Source organism: Caenorhabditis briggsae (assembly GCF_000004555.2).
Source record: "Caenorhabditis briggsae complete genome, chrI, whole genome shotgun sequence".
Classification (NCBI taxonomy): domain Eukaryota; kingdom Metazoa; phylum Nematoda; class Chromadorea; order Rhabditida; family Rhabditidae; genus Caenorhabditis; species Caenorhabditis briggsae.
The window spans coordinates 13,156,878-13,170,088 of record NC_013489.2 but is presented as its reverse complement, the minus strand read 5'-3'; the positions used below and the strand labels follow the sequence as shown (position 1 = coordinate 13,170,088).

The 13,211-nt window shown below is 37.9% G+C and overlaps 4 protein-coding genes across 4 annotated transcripts in view; 1 reads left to right on the top strand and 3 right to left on the bottom strand.

The window, feature by feature from the left end:
- Window positions 1-1,565: 1,565 nt before the first annotated feature.
- CBG15850 lies at window positions 1,566-3,269 on the top strand (the record flags this gene model as incomplete). Its single annotated transcript, XM_002640528.1, has 6 exons — window positions 1,566-1,687; window positions 1,944-2,000; window positions 2,047-2,320; window positions 2,787-2,938; window positions 2,982-3,077; window positions 3,125-3,269. The coding sequence occupies 6 exons, from the start codon at window positions 1,566-1,568 to the stop codon at window positions 3,267-3,269; spliced, it is 846 nt and encodes a 281-aa protein (XP_002640574.1).
- Window positions 3,270-4,297: 1,028 nt separating this feature from the next.
- CBG15851 lies at window positions 4,298-7,749 on the bottom strand (the record flags this gene model as incomplete). Its single annotated transcript, XM_045241428.1, has 6 exons — window positions 4,298-4,426; window positions 5,134-5,285; window positions 5,337-5,484; window positions 6,104-6,476; window positions 7,497-7,628; window positions 7,673-7,749. 6 exons carry the CDS (start codon window positions 7,747-7,749, stop codon window positions 4,298-4,300), a joined length of 1,011 nt encoding a protein of 336 aa, XP_045095813.1.
- Window positions 7,750-7,893: 144 nt separating this feature from the next.
- Window positions 7,894-9,920, bottom strand: CBG15852 (the record flags this gene model as incomplete). The annotated part of the gene is made up of 6 exons (XM_045241427.1): window positions 7,894-8,016; window positions 8,280-8,491; window positions 8,800-8,860; window positions 9,585-9,677; window positions 9,725-9,763; window positions 9,834-9,920. The coding sequence occupies 6 exons, from the start codon at window positions 9,918-9,920 to the stop codon at window positions 7,894-7,896; spliced, it is 615 nt and encodes a 204-aa protein (XP_045095812.1).
- Window positions 9,921-10,419: 499 nt separating this feature from the next.
- The window catches only part of CBG15853, a gene marked incomplete at both ends in the record, with an annotated part of 7,407 nt that continues 4,615 nt past the window's right edge, over window positions 10,420-13,211 (bottom strand). The window contains 3 exons of the mRNA XM_045241426.1: window positions 10,420-10,542; window positions 11,777-12,149; window positions 12,216-12,325. Of these exons, the coding sequence (XP_045095811.1) occupies window positions 10,420-10,542; window positions 11,777-12,149; window positions 12,216-12,325 (606 nt within the window). The remainder of the gene's footprint in view (window positions 10,543-11,776; window positions 12,150-12,215; window positions 12,326-13,211) is intronic.

The window sequence follows — 13,211 nt, the reverse complement described above, 5'->3', positions numbered from 1 at the left end:
TTTTTTCGTTTTTTATCTGCCGGACATGAAATTGAAAAAAATCCGGAAAATTTGCCACGTAGGAAAGGCGCCCGCTGCCGTGGCCTAGGTTTCTCATTGAAAATCCTCGTCCCCCGGCGGCACCTTTTTTTGAACTTTCTTCCTTTTCAACGCCGTTTTTCGGGGATTTCGGATTTTTTTGAATTTTTTCGCAATAATATTCGAAAAATAGATAAAATTTAACACATTTTAATGCAATAAAAATTTTTGGTCAGAGTCCCCCTTTAATCTTCCTTTTTTTCCAAACGAATTCCGCCTGATTTTTCACTGATCATTGCTCATTGATCGATTCCTCGAGTTCCATTTGTTTTCGTTCAATCCATTTTTTTATTGCATTTTTTGTATCCCTTTTCGGCGCTGATTGTCATCAGAAGAATATTAAACCCAGTCGGTGCTATGCTGTTGTCAGATTTTCGATTTCGATTTTGAGCAGACTTCTTGATCCTCTCCCACTATGGCTAGTGTTGGGCGAAACCGTCTTTCATTTTTCGCTGCGCTCAGAATTAGAAAACCTCTCGGGTTTTTTTTCTGTTATCATCTGTAATAGAAAATACGACCTTGTTGGGGATCACTGCCTACCATAGCGCATCTCGGAATCCATTGCAGTCAGATTGTCCTGAAGATATCGTATCAAATCCATATCCGATCACTACAGACCTCTTGCTCTGATTTCTTCCAAGAGATTCTTTGAAGTTCGTTCGCCGATCTTCTTATCATGGGAAACCTGAAAATATTCAATGATCTTCGTTGATTTTTCTGTTATTTTTCATCAAACAATTTGGAGTTTAAATCTTTTGGTGATGAAAAAATTCACTGAAAACGCACGAACACTGTACCAGAATCATGTATTTTCGACGATCGGGTTCATTCTCCAGCGCCTGATTGAAGTCTGAGTACTTGAAGTGGCATCGCTGATTTCGATTGCTTCCGGAGCTCTTTGTTGTCATTCTGAAAACACTTCTTTTCAGATCGATTCTGCTTGACTAAAACACATGAATGTTGACAAAAAAACACACACACACAACTCAGACACGAAGACAATCAGAATACTCGCTGACCTTTTTTTCAGATTTCGAGCGAATTTTCTGAAAAAATCGATTTTTCAAGCGTGAAAACTGAAGCGAAACTCATATACCCGATGTGTCGCTGCTTAGCGGTGCTTGCTTCAGATCGGAAAAATCGCGGGGAAAGTTTTGAATGAGTTGGATAGTGAGAGCAGACTTTTCGACTGCCGCTACTACATCTCATCTTCTAAGAACACTTTTCAACATATTTTCAATTTTTCGCTGAAAAAAAACCAAGAAAATCGACAAAAAATGAACAAAAATAGGCCAAAAATGATTCTCGAAAGTTCGACTGTCGCGAAGTGTGCACTTTTGCGCGGCGGTGTTTGCAGAATCGTGTCTCCTATTCTACGCGCAATGTGAGATTTCCGCGGTTTTAGAGCTAAATTTGACGACAAATCGTCGGGATTCGAATGAAAAGCCATGATAAATATACTTTTGCAGATAAAGAGCTGTGAGAATATGGAAAAGCCGCAAGAGATTCAGCTGGCGACCGCTACGCAGACACGCGACGCCTCCAAACTTGACTCGGTGCCAAATTTCAAATCTAGGTTCTCTTTTGTGAAAGTAGAGAAATTCTTCTGGTGGGAAATCAGCTGAAAATCGGTTTTTTGCAGGCTAAAAAAAAACATCGGAAGCAGTAAGAACTCGAAAATCGATCAGGAAACGAAAGAAGAAATCTTGAAGCTCAAGAACTCGGAAAGTCTGCTCTCACTATCCAACTCATTCAAAAATTTTCCCTCCTTTTTTTCGATGGATCACTAGCACGGCAACGTAGCGACACAGCAGGTATATGAGTTTCGCTTGAGTTTTCACGGTTCAAAAGTTGAATTGTTTCAGGAAATTCGTTCAAAGTCGAAGAAAAAAGGTCAGCAAATCCTTGTCTTTGCGGCCAAGGTGTGTGCGTGTGTTTTTTTTTATTGTCGAGAGTTGTGTTTTCCAGTCAAGGTAACGATCTAAAATCAGTATTTGAAACAATCGAAGAAAGCGATGACACTTCAAGTACCCATATTTCTACGAAAATTTGGGATCGGAAGAGCCAGCCGACGTTGGAGAGTGTGGATTGCCCAAAAATTCAAAAACTCATCAATCGCGAGAAGACTGCTGGTACAGATATGCTCGAGCGCTTCACATCAGAAAAGGATCGGCGAACGAACTTCAAATCAAAAGAAGCGCGTTGGAGGGAATCAGAACATGACGACGGTGGAGATCAGAAGGTGATTTGAGACTGAAATTTCAAAATAATCTGTCAGCGCAAAGATTCCAAGATGCGCTATGGTAAGCAGTGATCCCCAACGTTCCAAAAGGCTGTACTTTCTATTACAGATGGTAACTAAAAACCAGTGGGTTTTTGAATTCTGAGCGCGAACTCGGGGGAGCCAGAAAAAACACTTGTGACAATGGGAGATGAGCAACAAATCTTCTAAAAAAAATGACAATCAAAAACCTTTCAAGAGCATAGCACCGACTTGGTCTCCTATTCGCCATGTGATACGTAGCTCCCAATCAGCGACAAAAAGGAATACAGAATCTGCTGGAAAAAAATGGATTGATCAGAACAAAATCGAATTCAAGGAATCGATCGATGAGCAATGTTCAAAGAGAAAAAGAGCTGGGATTCGTTAGTGCATTCGCAATGGAAGGACCCATGAAATCTTAGATTTCAACCCGCTGTTCTTGCAGATGATACTTCAGGACAGTTTCCTGTTTTCCTTGGATTCTGACCCAGTTACTTTTTGGAGACCTCACAGAGATAGATTCCCGCTTCTTCGAAGAATCGCTCTGCATTTCCTCTCGCCCACGCAGTCTAGTGCAATTGTGGAAAGATTGTTTAGGTGGGAATCGGTTTATAAAAACTACGTGACCACTTCATTATAGTGTCTGCGGCTCCATCGTTAACAATAGCCGAAGAAACAGGATGAAACCGAAGACTCTTAACCAGCAACTTCTTTGTGCGGCATTGGCCACTTTGGAGTAAGATATTAAAGTTTATTTTTCCTCAAAATCTGAGTTTTCTTCAGATCTACGAAGAAAAATACGTCGACGACTGAAGAGTACGAATGTGACGACGAGAATGATGACTCAGAAGGCGAAGAATATTACGAATCCAGAGAGCATAACGATGATACTTTTGGAAACGATTTGGCCCAAATAATGAAACATTAATTCCTTATGCTGAACTTTGTTCTTCTTCTTCCCTTTTTTTTTAATTTTGTCGCTTTGAATTTTCTTCTATTTTCCTTGCCATCATATTTTGTACCCCCGTTGAAACTAAGTTTTACACTATTTGTTTTTTATCATAAAAATAAAGTTGTTACTCTAAAATAAAGTTGTTACAATGATTTCTTCAAAAAGTTAGAAAAAAAACATTTCTCGAGGTGAAATTTTACTTTGAAGTCCGGAAAAGTCGATTTTTCGTCGACTTTCGTCGATTCTTGTCGACTTTTGTCGATTTTCGTCGACGCAAAATCGACTTTTGTCGATTTTCGTCGACGCAAAATCGACAAAAATCGACAACGAAAAGTTCGATTTTCATCGACAAATAGCCTTTTCGAATTTTTGAATGTCGACTGTGTCGATTTTCAAAGTCGACAAAAATCATCGATTTTCGAGTCGACTCGGCCCTCTAGTCACAGTGTTAGTTTTTCTACCTTTTCAAACGCGCCTTCATGAGAACGCAGCCAAATTGATGGCTGAGGATCAAACGTTTTGTTTCGTTGTCTGCGTCTCTTCACCGAAGTTTCGTCTCTTCACCGAAATTTTCTGCGTCTCTTCACCGGAACAAGATCTCTCGTTTTAGGGGAGAATTTTTTCCTTTTTGAAAATTTGAAAAAGCTTAGCCCCACCCCTTTATCAATAGAGCGGGTTTGCAAAGGTAAAAAAACAAACCCTGTGCGCTGTTGCAACCCCGTGAGATGAACAATCTCTCTTGTCGGGGTCTATTGTTTTTTAAAGATGAGCAATCTCATAAGAATACGTTGGAATCGGAGTTGGGACTATCAACGATGAAAATTTTTCGGAATTTTCGATAAAAATTAAAAAATCCGGAAAAATCTATTTTTTTTGTTTTCAATTTTTTTTTCTCAAATTCTACGAATTTTCAAATCTTTTTAACTTTTTATGCTGTAAAAATTCCTACTGTAATAAATCTTAACATTAACAACAACTTCATTAAAACAACAATTAACAAAAAATCACAAAATCGTAAAAGTCAATGCTTTGTCGAGCAATGCTTTGAGAATCGGCGGACTGAAATCATCCTTTCCTTCCGCCACCAAACTACGGTACTCCTCCGCATTCTTGATTTCCGATATGGTTTTTTTCTGGAAGAAAAATGAAGTTTAAACCAAGTTATGCTACCGTAACCACGGTTTTAGCATCCCCCAACTTTGATTGAAGTTTTCATTCTGCAATCCTAAACTCCAAATTTCCGAATTGATGAAATTCTGAGATTCCAGAATCTCAAAATTCAATATTCAGGAACTCTTTAAATCAGAAATTGAGAAATTTAAAAGTTGAGAAAAAGCCCATGGTCTTCTATTAGAGGGTGGGCTTCTATTAGAGGGTGGGCTTCTATTAGAGGGTGGGCTTCAAATAGAGGTGGGCTTCTATTAGAGGAAATACGGTATTTATCATAATGTCAGAAATATTTTATCAGTTAACAACTTTTTGGTATTTTTATTGTGATAAACATTTCATTCGTTAATCACATTAGATATCATTCACGGAAACCGAGATAAATGAACTCAAAGTTGGCAGCTGCGTGAGGTAGCCGATCAAGCCGCCAGGGCGCGCGGCAGCTCTGAATGGCTGTCAACTTTGATCCATTATATCTCAATTTTTGTGAGGAATGTCAAAAAGTGGTCAACTAATAAAATGTCGCTGATATCATGATAAACATTTTATTCGTCAATCACTTTTTGATATCTTTTACAGGAATTGAGATAAATGGATTTGAAGTTTAAGGTTTGGAGTGTCATAACTGGCTTCAAAATTTATATTTTTGGATATTTCAACCTGCAAAACTCACCGCCAACCCATCAATCTGATAACGCGATGCCAATTGCAGCTTTTTAGCCGCCGTCATATCTGAACCTTCCATAAAAAATGCAATGCAATTCTCCCTAACAATTTTCGCGTCGTAGATATCATTCAACAAAAGAATTCCTTCGACGGTAGAGTCTGAAAACTTTCAAATCCCACAAATCAGAGAAACAAATAAAAGAAACTCACCATCAAGCGCTGAATATCCGTGAATTAGCTCCAAGAAGATTTGAAAATGCTGAGGATCCACTTCTTTAAGTGTGACTTCTGGTTTCTCGGATTCTTGGAATCCTCCAGTGAAAAGCTTTTCGAAGTAGGAAGAGTGCATTGATAGGAGCTGAAAATATCAGAGTTTAATTTTCCAAAAAATTTGTCAACTACAAAAATGAAGCTCTCTTTTCAGGCAGCGAAAACAAAGTCATATTTGATCAAAATTGTAAAAATAAGCCTCATTTTGGAAAAAAAAATTATCATATCTCCTTGGAACTTGATTTTTCCAAAAAGTTGTCAACTACAAAAATGAAGCTCTAATTTTGTTTAGTATTTTCTGAAATTTTGAGACTGATTAAAAATGTTTGACCTAGTTTCTCAGACAGCCAAAAAATGTCGTCTTTGAACAAAGTTGCAAATTTATCGCTTATTTTTGAAAATGTGCCATATCTCTCTGGGAGTTAATTTCTCAAAAAAGTTGTCAACTACAAAAATGAAACTCTATGTTTGTTCAGTGTACTGTAAAATTTTCAGACAAATCCGTAAAGTTCCATAGAAGATATGCCACGTGGAAGTGAGCACCCTCCAAGGCGCGCCCACCAGAGTTAGTCGCTGGAAGGACCCTTCTACGTGGCATATCTCCCTAGGACTCGATTTTTCAAAAAGTTGTCAACTACAAAAATGAAGCTCTATCCATTTTTAGTATAATCTGAAGTTTTCAAAGCAATTGGAATAATTTGACCTACCTCTTTCAACACATAAAACTTGTGCCCATCAACATTCAGAATGACATTTGAGAACTTCTCATTGCTAACGCCGAATTGATGGAATTTCGATCGAATTGGGCCTTCCATTTTGTTAACCTTCACTCCGATTTCCAGATGGACACCTCCGTCTCTCACATATCGTTGCTCCATATCTTTCCAAGTGAGAAGTCGGTACATTAAAACGCCGCCACTCTTGAAACGATTCTCAACCGTTTTCGAAATCCGATCTCGGTTTTCAACACTTATCGAAATCTCCTGAGACGTTTCAACATAGATTTTCTCCGCGTTTGGCTTCTTTTTCAATGCCAAGTAAGCTAGGAGATAATCCTCGTTGCGTTTGATTCCCAGAAACCTGAAGGTTCGACATTCGTGATGTGCTAGGTTACTGTAAGCACCCAAATAAAATCCTCACATCCCTCCCAAACTGTTACCTTTGAGCCCACATATCTCGGTTGCTGTAAAATATATCAAAAAGTGATCAGCTAACAAAATGTTTATCATGATATCAGCAACATTTTATCAGTTGACTACAATTTGATTTCTCTCACAGGAACCGAAATAAATAGCCTCAAATTTGACAGGCATTTAGAGCAGCCGCGCGCCTTTGAACAACCCTCCGGCCTGGCTACCTGCCTACTTTAAGGTTACTTATTTCATTTCCTATGAGAGATATCAAAAAACTGTTAACTGATAAAATATTTATCATATTATCATCAACATTTTATTAGTTAACCCATTTTTGATATCTTTTACAGGAACCCAGATAAATTGGCTTAAAGCTTAGGGTCAGAGCGCTTACGGCGTATTACCTCCAAAGCTTCAAAATTTATATTTTTGAATTATTTAAACTGTAAAATAAAGGTTCCGAAATGCCCTTCTATTAAAGGGACCTCTAGTAGATAGCTCACCAATTCTGACCAAAATGCTCATGACATTTTCCATCACAGTAGTCCCCTTCTCTCATTGTTAGCACATCCTTAAACGTTTCCTTCAGTACAAATGTCTTTTCCGGACTCTTCTGAAAAGTTTTGAATGGTTGAACTCAATTATCTCGATTCCCATAAGAGATATAAAAAAAGTTATCAAATGATAAAATGTTACTGATACTGTGATAAACATTTTATCAGTTGACCACTTTTTTGTATTTCTAATAGGAGCTGAGATAAATAGGGTCAAAGTTAACAGCTGTCCGCATGGCTAGCGCCAACTTTGAGCTCAAATATCTGGGTTCCTATAAAAGATATCAAGAATCTGCCAACTGATAAATTGTTTGTCATAATATCACCAATATTTTATCAGTTTACAAATTTTTGGTATCTTTCATGGGAGCTGAGATAATTGAGCTCAAAGTGAGCATGGGCTTCTAGAGTACCTTGGAGCTGTTCTGCCGGTCCATTCGACTTTCAATCTTTTCAATTTTCTCCAAAATCGTTTTGGACACATTTCCCACTTGCTTTTCAAGATTGTGAACCGTTGTCTTGATCTCTTGTGTAGCAGTTGAAATCTGAAAATAACGATTTCTTCAGAATTTAAAAATTTTCAAAACACATATTTGTTTCAATAAGTTCTTTGAGATCAGGCTGTTCAGCCGGACCATTTCCACGTCTTCGTTTTGCTGGAGGCATTCTGGAAATCCAAGAAAAATGGAAATTTGAAAAAAAAACACGCACCAGAAATGTAATAGAAGGGGAGGAAAACTCAAAAATTGACTCGAATAGCAGAAAAATCAAAATATTGATATTTATTGATAAAGAAATGTGAGAAAGAGATCACTGAAGACTAAGAGACTTCTTTAGAAGCGCCTGGGCAACATCAAGACTAAAATCATCCACTCCGTCTGCCACGATGCTTTTGTACTCCTTCAAGGTCTTGATTTCAGATATCAGTTTTTCCTGAAAATTGATTTTTGGGGTTAAGAATAGCTTAAATTTTAAAATTTCCCATTTTCAAATAAATTTTTTAACTTGGCTTGCTAAGAGCTTCAAAATGAGCCTAAACACGCCTAGGCTCCACCCACTTTGGTTTTTTTTGCGCGTCGCGGTCGTGCGTCGCGTATCCAAAGTGAAATTTCAAAATGGACAGATCTTAGTCGAGTTGGGGCTCATTTTGAAGCTGAAAACTTCTCGGATTTAATTTTTCCCATTTCAATACTCACCGTCAACTCCTCATTCCTATATTTAGAGACTAATTTCATCTTTTTGACCACGTTGAGCTGCGATTTCTCCATCAAATATTCTTGACATCGTTCTCCAACGGTTCTCACGTCATAGACGTCATTCAGAAGCATTATTCCTTCCAAAGTGAATCTGAAAATATCGATTTTCTTCTTAACATTCAAAAAATCAAGTGAAAGGTACCGTCTATGGCCTTGTACTCCCCGTGGAGGACTTCCAGGAAATTCTGGAAGTCAGTTGGATCCACATTTTTCAGTTCGGTGGCGTCTTCTGTGGGTTCAGTGAAATTTCCAAAGAAGAGAGCTTCAAAGTATGAAGATCGCATAGCGAGAAACTGAAATATGAAATTTGGGTCAAAAACGGTCCAAAAACGGCCCAACCACAGTCCGGGTCAACTTGTCAGTTTCAAAAGCCTACAGTAGTCTGTTTAAGTGTTTTGGATTCGTCTGAACATTTCAGACTACTAAACAAAACTCGAGCTTCATTTTTGTAGTTGACAACTTTTTTGAGAAATCAAGTCCCAGGGAAATATGCCACGTGGAAGTGAGCACATGCGCCCCCCCTTCCGTAGGGGTAGACGCCAGCAGGGCTCTTCTACGTAGCACATCTTCCTAGGACTCGATTTTACAGAAAAGTTGTCAACTACAAAAATGATGATCTATCCTTGTTCAGTATATTCTGAAATTCTCAGAACAATTGGAGTAATGTGACCTACTTTTGTAGCTGACCTCTTTCAACAAAAAATGTTTAGTACTCTTGTCCGAAATCAATGCACGTTGCGGCCGAGAAAACAACGGTGGGCGGAGCTTAGCTCCCACAGAGAGAACCTTACTGTATTTTTCAAATTATTGCACGCGCCTTTAATACAGTACCTCAACATTTATCGAATTTTTGCCTTTTTCTCTCATTTTTTCGCTTGTTTCTGTCTAATTCTTATAAATCTTCAATTTATTTTTCTTATAAAAAGAAAAAAACAGCCAAATAGGACCCAAAATAAAAAACGTCCGAGGTACGGTATTTAAAGGCGCTTGCATCAATTTGTTTTTTTCGCTGTGCGACCGACGATGCGATTTTGAGTAATTTTTCGGCCGCAACGTGCATTGATTTCGGACGAGAGTAATAACTTTCTAAAACTTTTCAAGACCCAAATGTGAGATAACAAAAAGCTATCAACTGATAAATTGTGTATCATAATATTTTCTATATTTTATCAGTTAACTAGTTTTTGATATATCTCCAAAGAACCGAGATAATTGAGTTTTAAGTGCAGACATTGGTTGCCTTACTTTATTCTCCGCGTTGATCTGAGTTTCCAGCTTTTCCATTTTCTTCAGAATATTCTTTTCCTGATTGTTAACCATTGCCTTAATCTCTGTGATCTGAAAAAATGGGAAAAACGTCCAGCATTTTCTTTAAAAGTACTCACATTCATTTCCATTTTCTTGATCTGATCGGTCACCATTGTCTTAATCTTTGTGTAGCGGAAATCTGAAATGATTCAAAAAAGTTTCCATAACTAGGAAAAAAAATCTCACATTCTTTTCTATGAGTTCTCTAAGCTCAGGTTGTTCATCGGGATCATTTTCCCGTCTTCTTTTTACCGGTACGCCTTCTTGGGACATTCTGAAAAGCGGGAAATTTGAAATGTAGAGATAGTTAGAAAAAGAGAATTAGAAAGCGCAAGAAAGAAAAAAAAAAGAAGAAGAATGTTTAATGTTTTTTTCCTTTTTTTTTCCACGATTCTTGCAATCGTAAATAAATAAATAAATAAATAAATAAAGAAGAGGAAAATCAATTTGGCAGCAGCAGGAGAAGGCTGCGAGGAGGGTTGCCAACAGATCAGGTGAGAGACAAGAGAACTAGAAGAGACGCAGACACGACGAGCAGCAGAAGAAGTATTTTCTCTCTCACATGCAGCCTTGAATATATGGTGTTTTTTTAAAGATGAGCAATCTTCAAAATAGACTTAGGAATCGAAAATTTCAAACCTATTCTAGGCATTTTGAATTCAATGAAAAAAAAAGACCAGAAATAGAAGGGAGAGGAAAACTCAAAAATTGACTCGAATAGCAGAAAAATCAAAATATTGATATTTATTGATAAAGAAATGTGAGAAAGAGATCACTGAAGACTAAGAGACTTCTTTAGAAGCGCCTGGGCAACATCAAGACTAAAATCATCCACTCCGTCTGCCACGATGCTTTTGTACTTCTCCAAGGTCTTGATTTCAGATAGCAGTTTTTCCTGGAAAACCCTTTTTAAAATTCAAAATTTCCCAATTTCAACAGTATTTTTGAACTCAGCTTACAGGGAGCTTTAAAATGAGCCCAAGCACGACTAGGCTCTTTGATTTTTAGCGCGCTTCGTGTCGCGGTCGTGCGTCGCGTGTCTAAGGGAAATTCCTATATGGGCGGCGCCTAGTCGTATTGGGGCTTGTTTTGAAGCTGATAAAAAGCTGAAAACGATGGAAACTATCAATAATCAAAATTCGGGCAAATTTTAAAAGTTAGGGCCTATGGAAATTTTGAAAATTTCAATGTTTTAAAAGTAGGTCATGTTTAGGCTCATTTTGAAGCTAAAAGCCTCCTAAATTCAATGTTACTCACCTTTAGCTCATCGTTTTTATATTTAGAGACTAATTTCAGCTTTTTAACCAGACTAAGCTGCGATTTCTCCATCAAAAATTCTTGGCATCTCTCTGCAACGGTTTTCGCATCATAGACATCATTCAAGAGCATGATACCCTCCAAAGTGTAGTCTGAAAATATCGATTTTTCAACATCAAGCTCTTTTTTTTACAGTAATGGGTACCATCAATTGCCTTGTACTCTCCGTGAAGGACTTCTAGGAAGTTCTGGAAGTCATTTGGATCCACATTTTTTAGTTCGGTGGCGTCTTTTGTGGATTCAGTGAAATTTCCGTAGAAGAGAGCTTCAAAGTATGGAGATCGCATGGCGAGTAGCTGAAATATGAAATTTATGTCAAAAACTGTCCAAAAACGGCCCAACCACCGTCTGGGCCAACTTGCCAGTTTCAAAAGCCTACAGTAGTCCGTTAAACTTTCAAGTATTGTCTGAAAAGTTCAGACTATACTAAACAAAACTCGAACTTCATTTTTGTAATTGACAACTTTCACAAAAAATCAAGTCCCAAGGAGATATGCCACGTGAAAGTGAGCACCCGCCTCGCCTACTTTTTTCTCCAAGACTCAAAACTTTCATAAATTTGTCAGAATTTTTTGTGTTTCCCACTGTTATGAGATTATTGCCAGCTTTAAAATGAGCCCCAACACGACTAGGATCCTTCCATTTTAATTTTTCACTCGGACACGCAACGCACAACCGCGACGCGCATGAAAAATCGAAGTCTGCGGATCCTAGTCGTGTTTAGGCTCATTCTGAAGCTGGTAATGAGCTCAAAAAGATGGAAAACATAAAAAATCAAAACTCTAACAAATAATTGGAGTAATGTGTCTTACTTGCTTCAATACATGGAACTTCTGCCCTCCAACTTCCAATATATAATCTGAGAATTTGGCACTGGCGTCGAAATCGATAAGTTTCGGCTTGACAGACCCAGCCAACTTTCTAATGTGAACTTCAGCCTTCACAGTTAGTTTTCCATCTACCAACCAGCGGTTCTGCATTTCTTGCCAAGTGCAAAACTTGAGTGCTCCATACATATTGTAACCATCAAAGTTGCCTTCTTGCCTTATGGTGTCTCTGCACACACGCCCCACACTCAATTCCAATGAGTGAAAAGTCTCCGCAGACCATTTCTCGGTGTTTCCTAGCTTATTAATTCCCATGTAGACACCCAGATAATTGTCCTGTCGTTTCACAACGATCCTCCTAAAGTTTTTCGTTCAATGAGAGTGTTCATGGTATTTATACTGATTCGCACAGTAGAAATCTTACCAAGTCTGACCAAAATGCTCATAGCATTTTCCATAACGGTAGTCTCCGTCTTTCATTGTGAGCATGTCGCAGAAAATTTCATTCAACACAAACTTTTTGTCCAAGCTTTTCTGAAAATTGAACTTTGAGCCGGTTCATCTCGATTCCAGTGAAAGATGATAAAAAGTTGCCCACAAAAAAATTGTTTATCATAAGATTTTCAATATTTCATCAGTTGACAGATTTTTGTTATCTCTAATTGGAACCGAGATAAGTGAGCTTAAAATTAATAGCCTCGCCGCTGCCGGCACAATTACGCGGTCGCGGCGCTCAATTTTGAGCTCAATTATGTTGATTCCTATGAAAGATATCAAAAATTTATCAACTGATAAAATGTTATTGATATTATGGTAAACATTTTGTCAGTTGACAAAATTTTGATATAGTTTATAGGAGCTAAGATAAATAGGACCAAAGTTAATAGCCACGCCGCTACCAGCACAGCTAGCTGCGCGGTGCTTAACTTTGAGCTCAAATATCTCGGTTTTTGTGTGAGATAACAAAAAGCTATCAACTGATAAATTGTGTATCATAATATTTTCTATATTTTATCAGTTAACTAGTTTTTGATATTTCTCCAAAGAACCGAGATAATTGAGTTTTAAGTGCAGACATTGGTTGACTCACTTTAACGAATTGGTAGATATTGAACAAGGGAACCGCAACACCTCGGCACCTCAAATTTTGATCAAACTTTCAGGATATAAGAAAGGGCTAATTTCAAAATTTTTTATTTTGTTTTGTTAATTCCAAAAACAATGAAAAAAACAACGTTAGAAAAGCACAGAAAAATTCATAGTGCTTCGTTGTTGCGTATTAATTCTGTTGGGGTCTCAAAAAAATTACAGTTTATAGTCGGAATAAAAAAAGTGAGACTCGGTGTTTGCGTACTTTGATTCCCGCCTCCCCCAACGACGCTCCGCCCATCGCTTTGCAAGTGCGGCGTGGTGTTTTAGC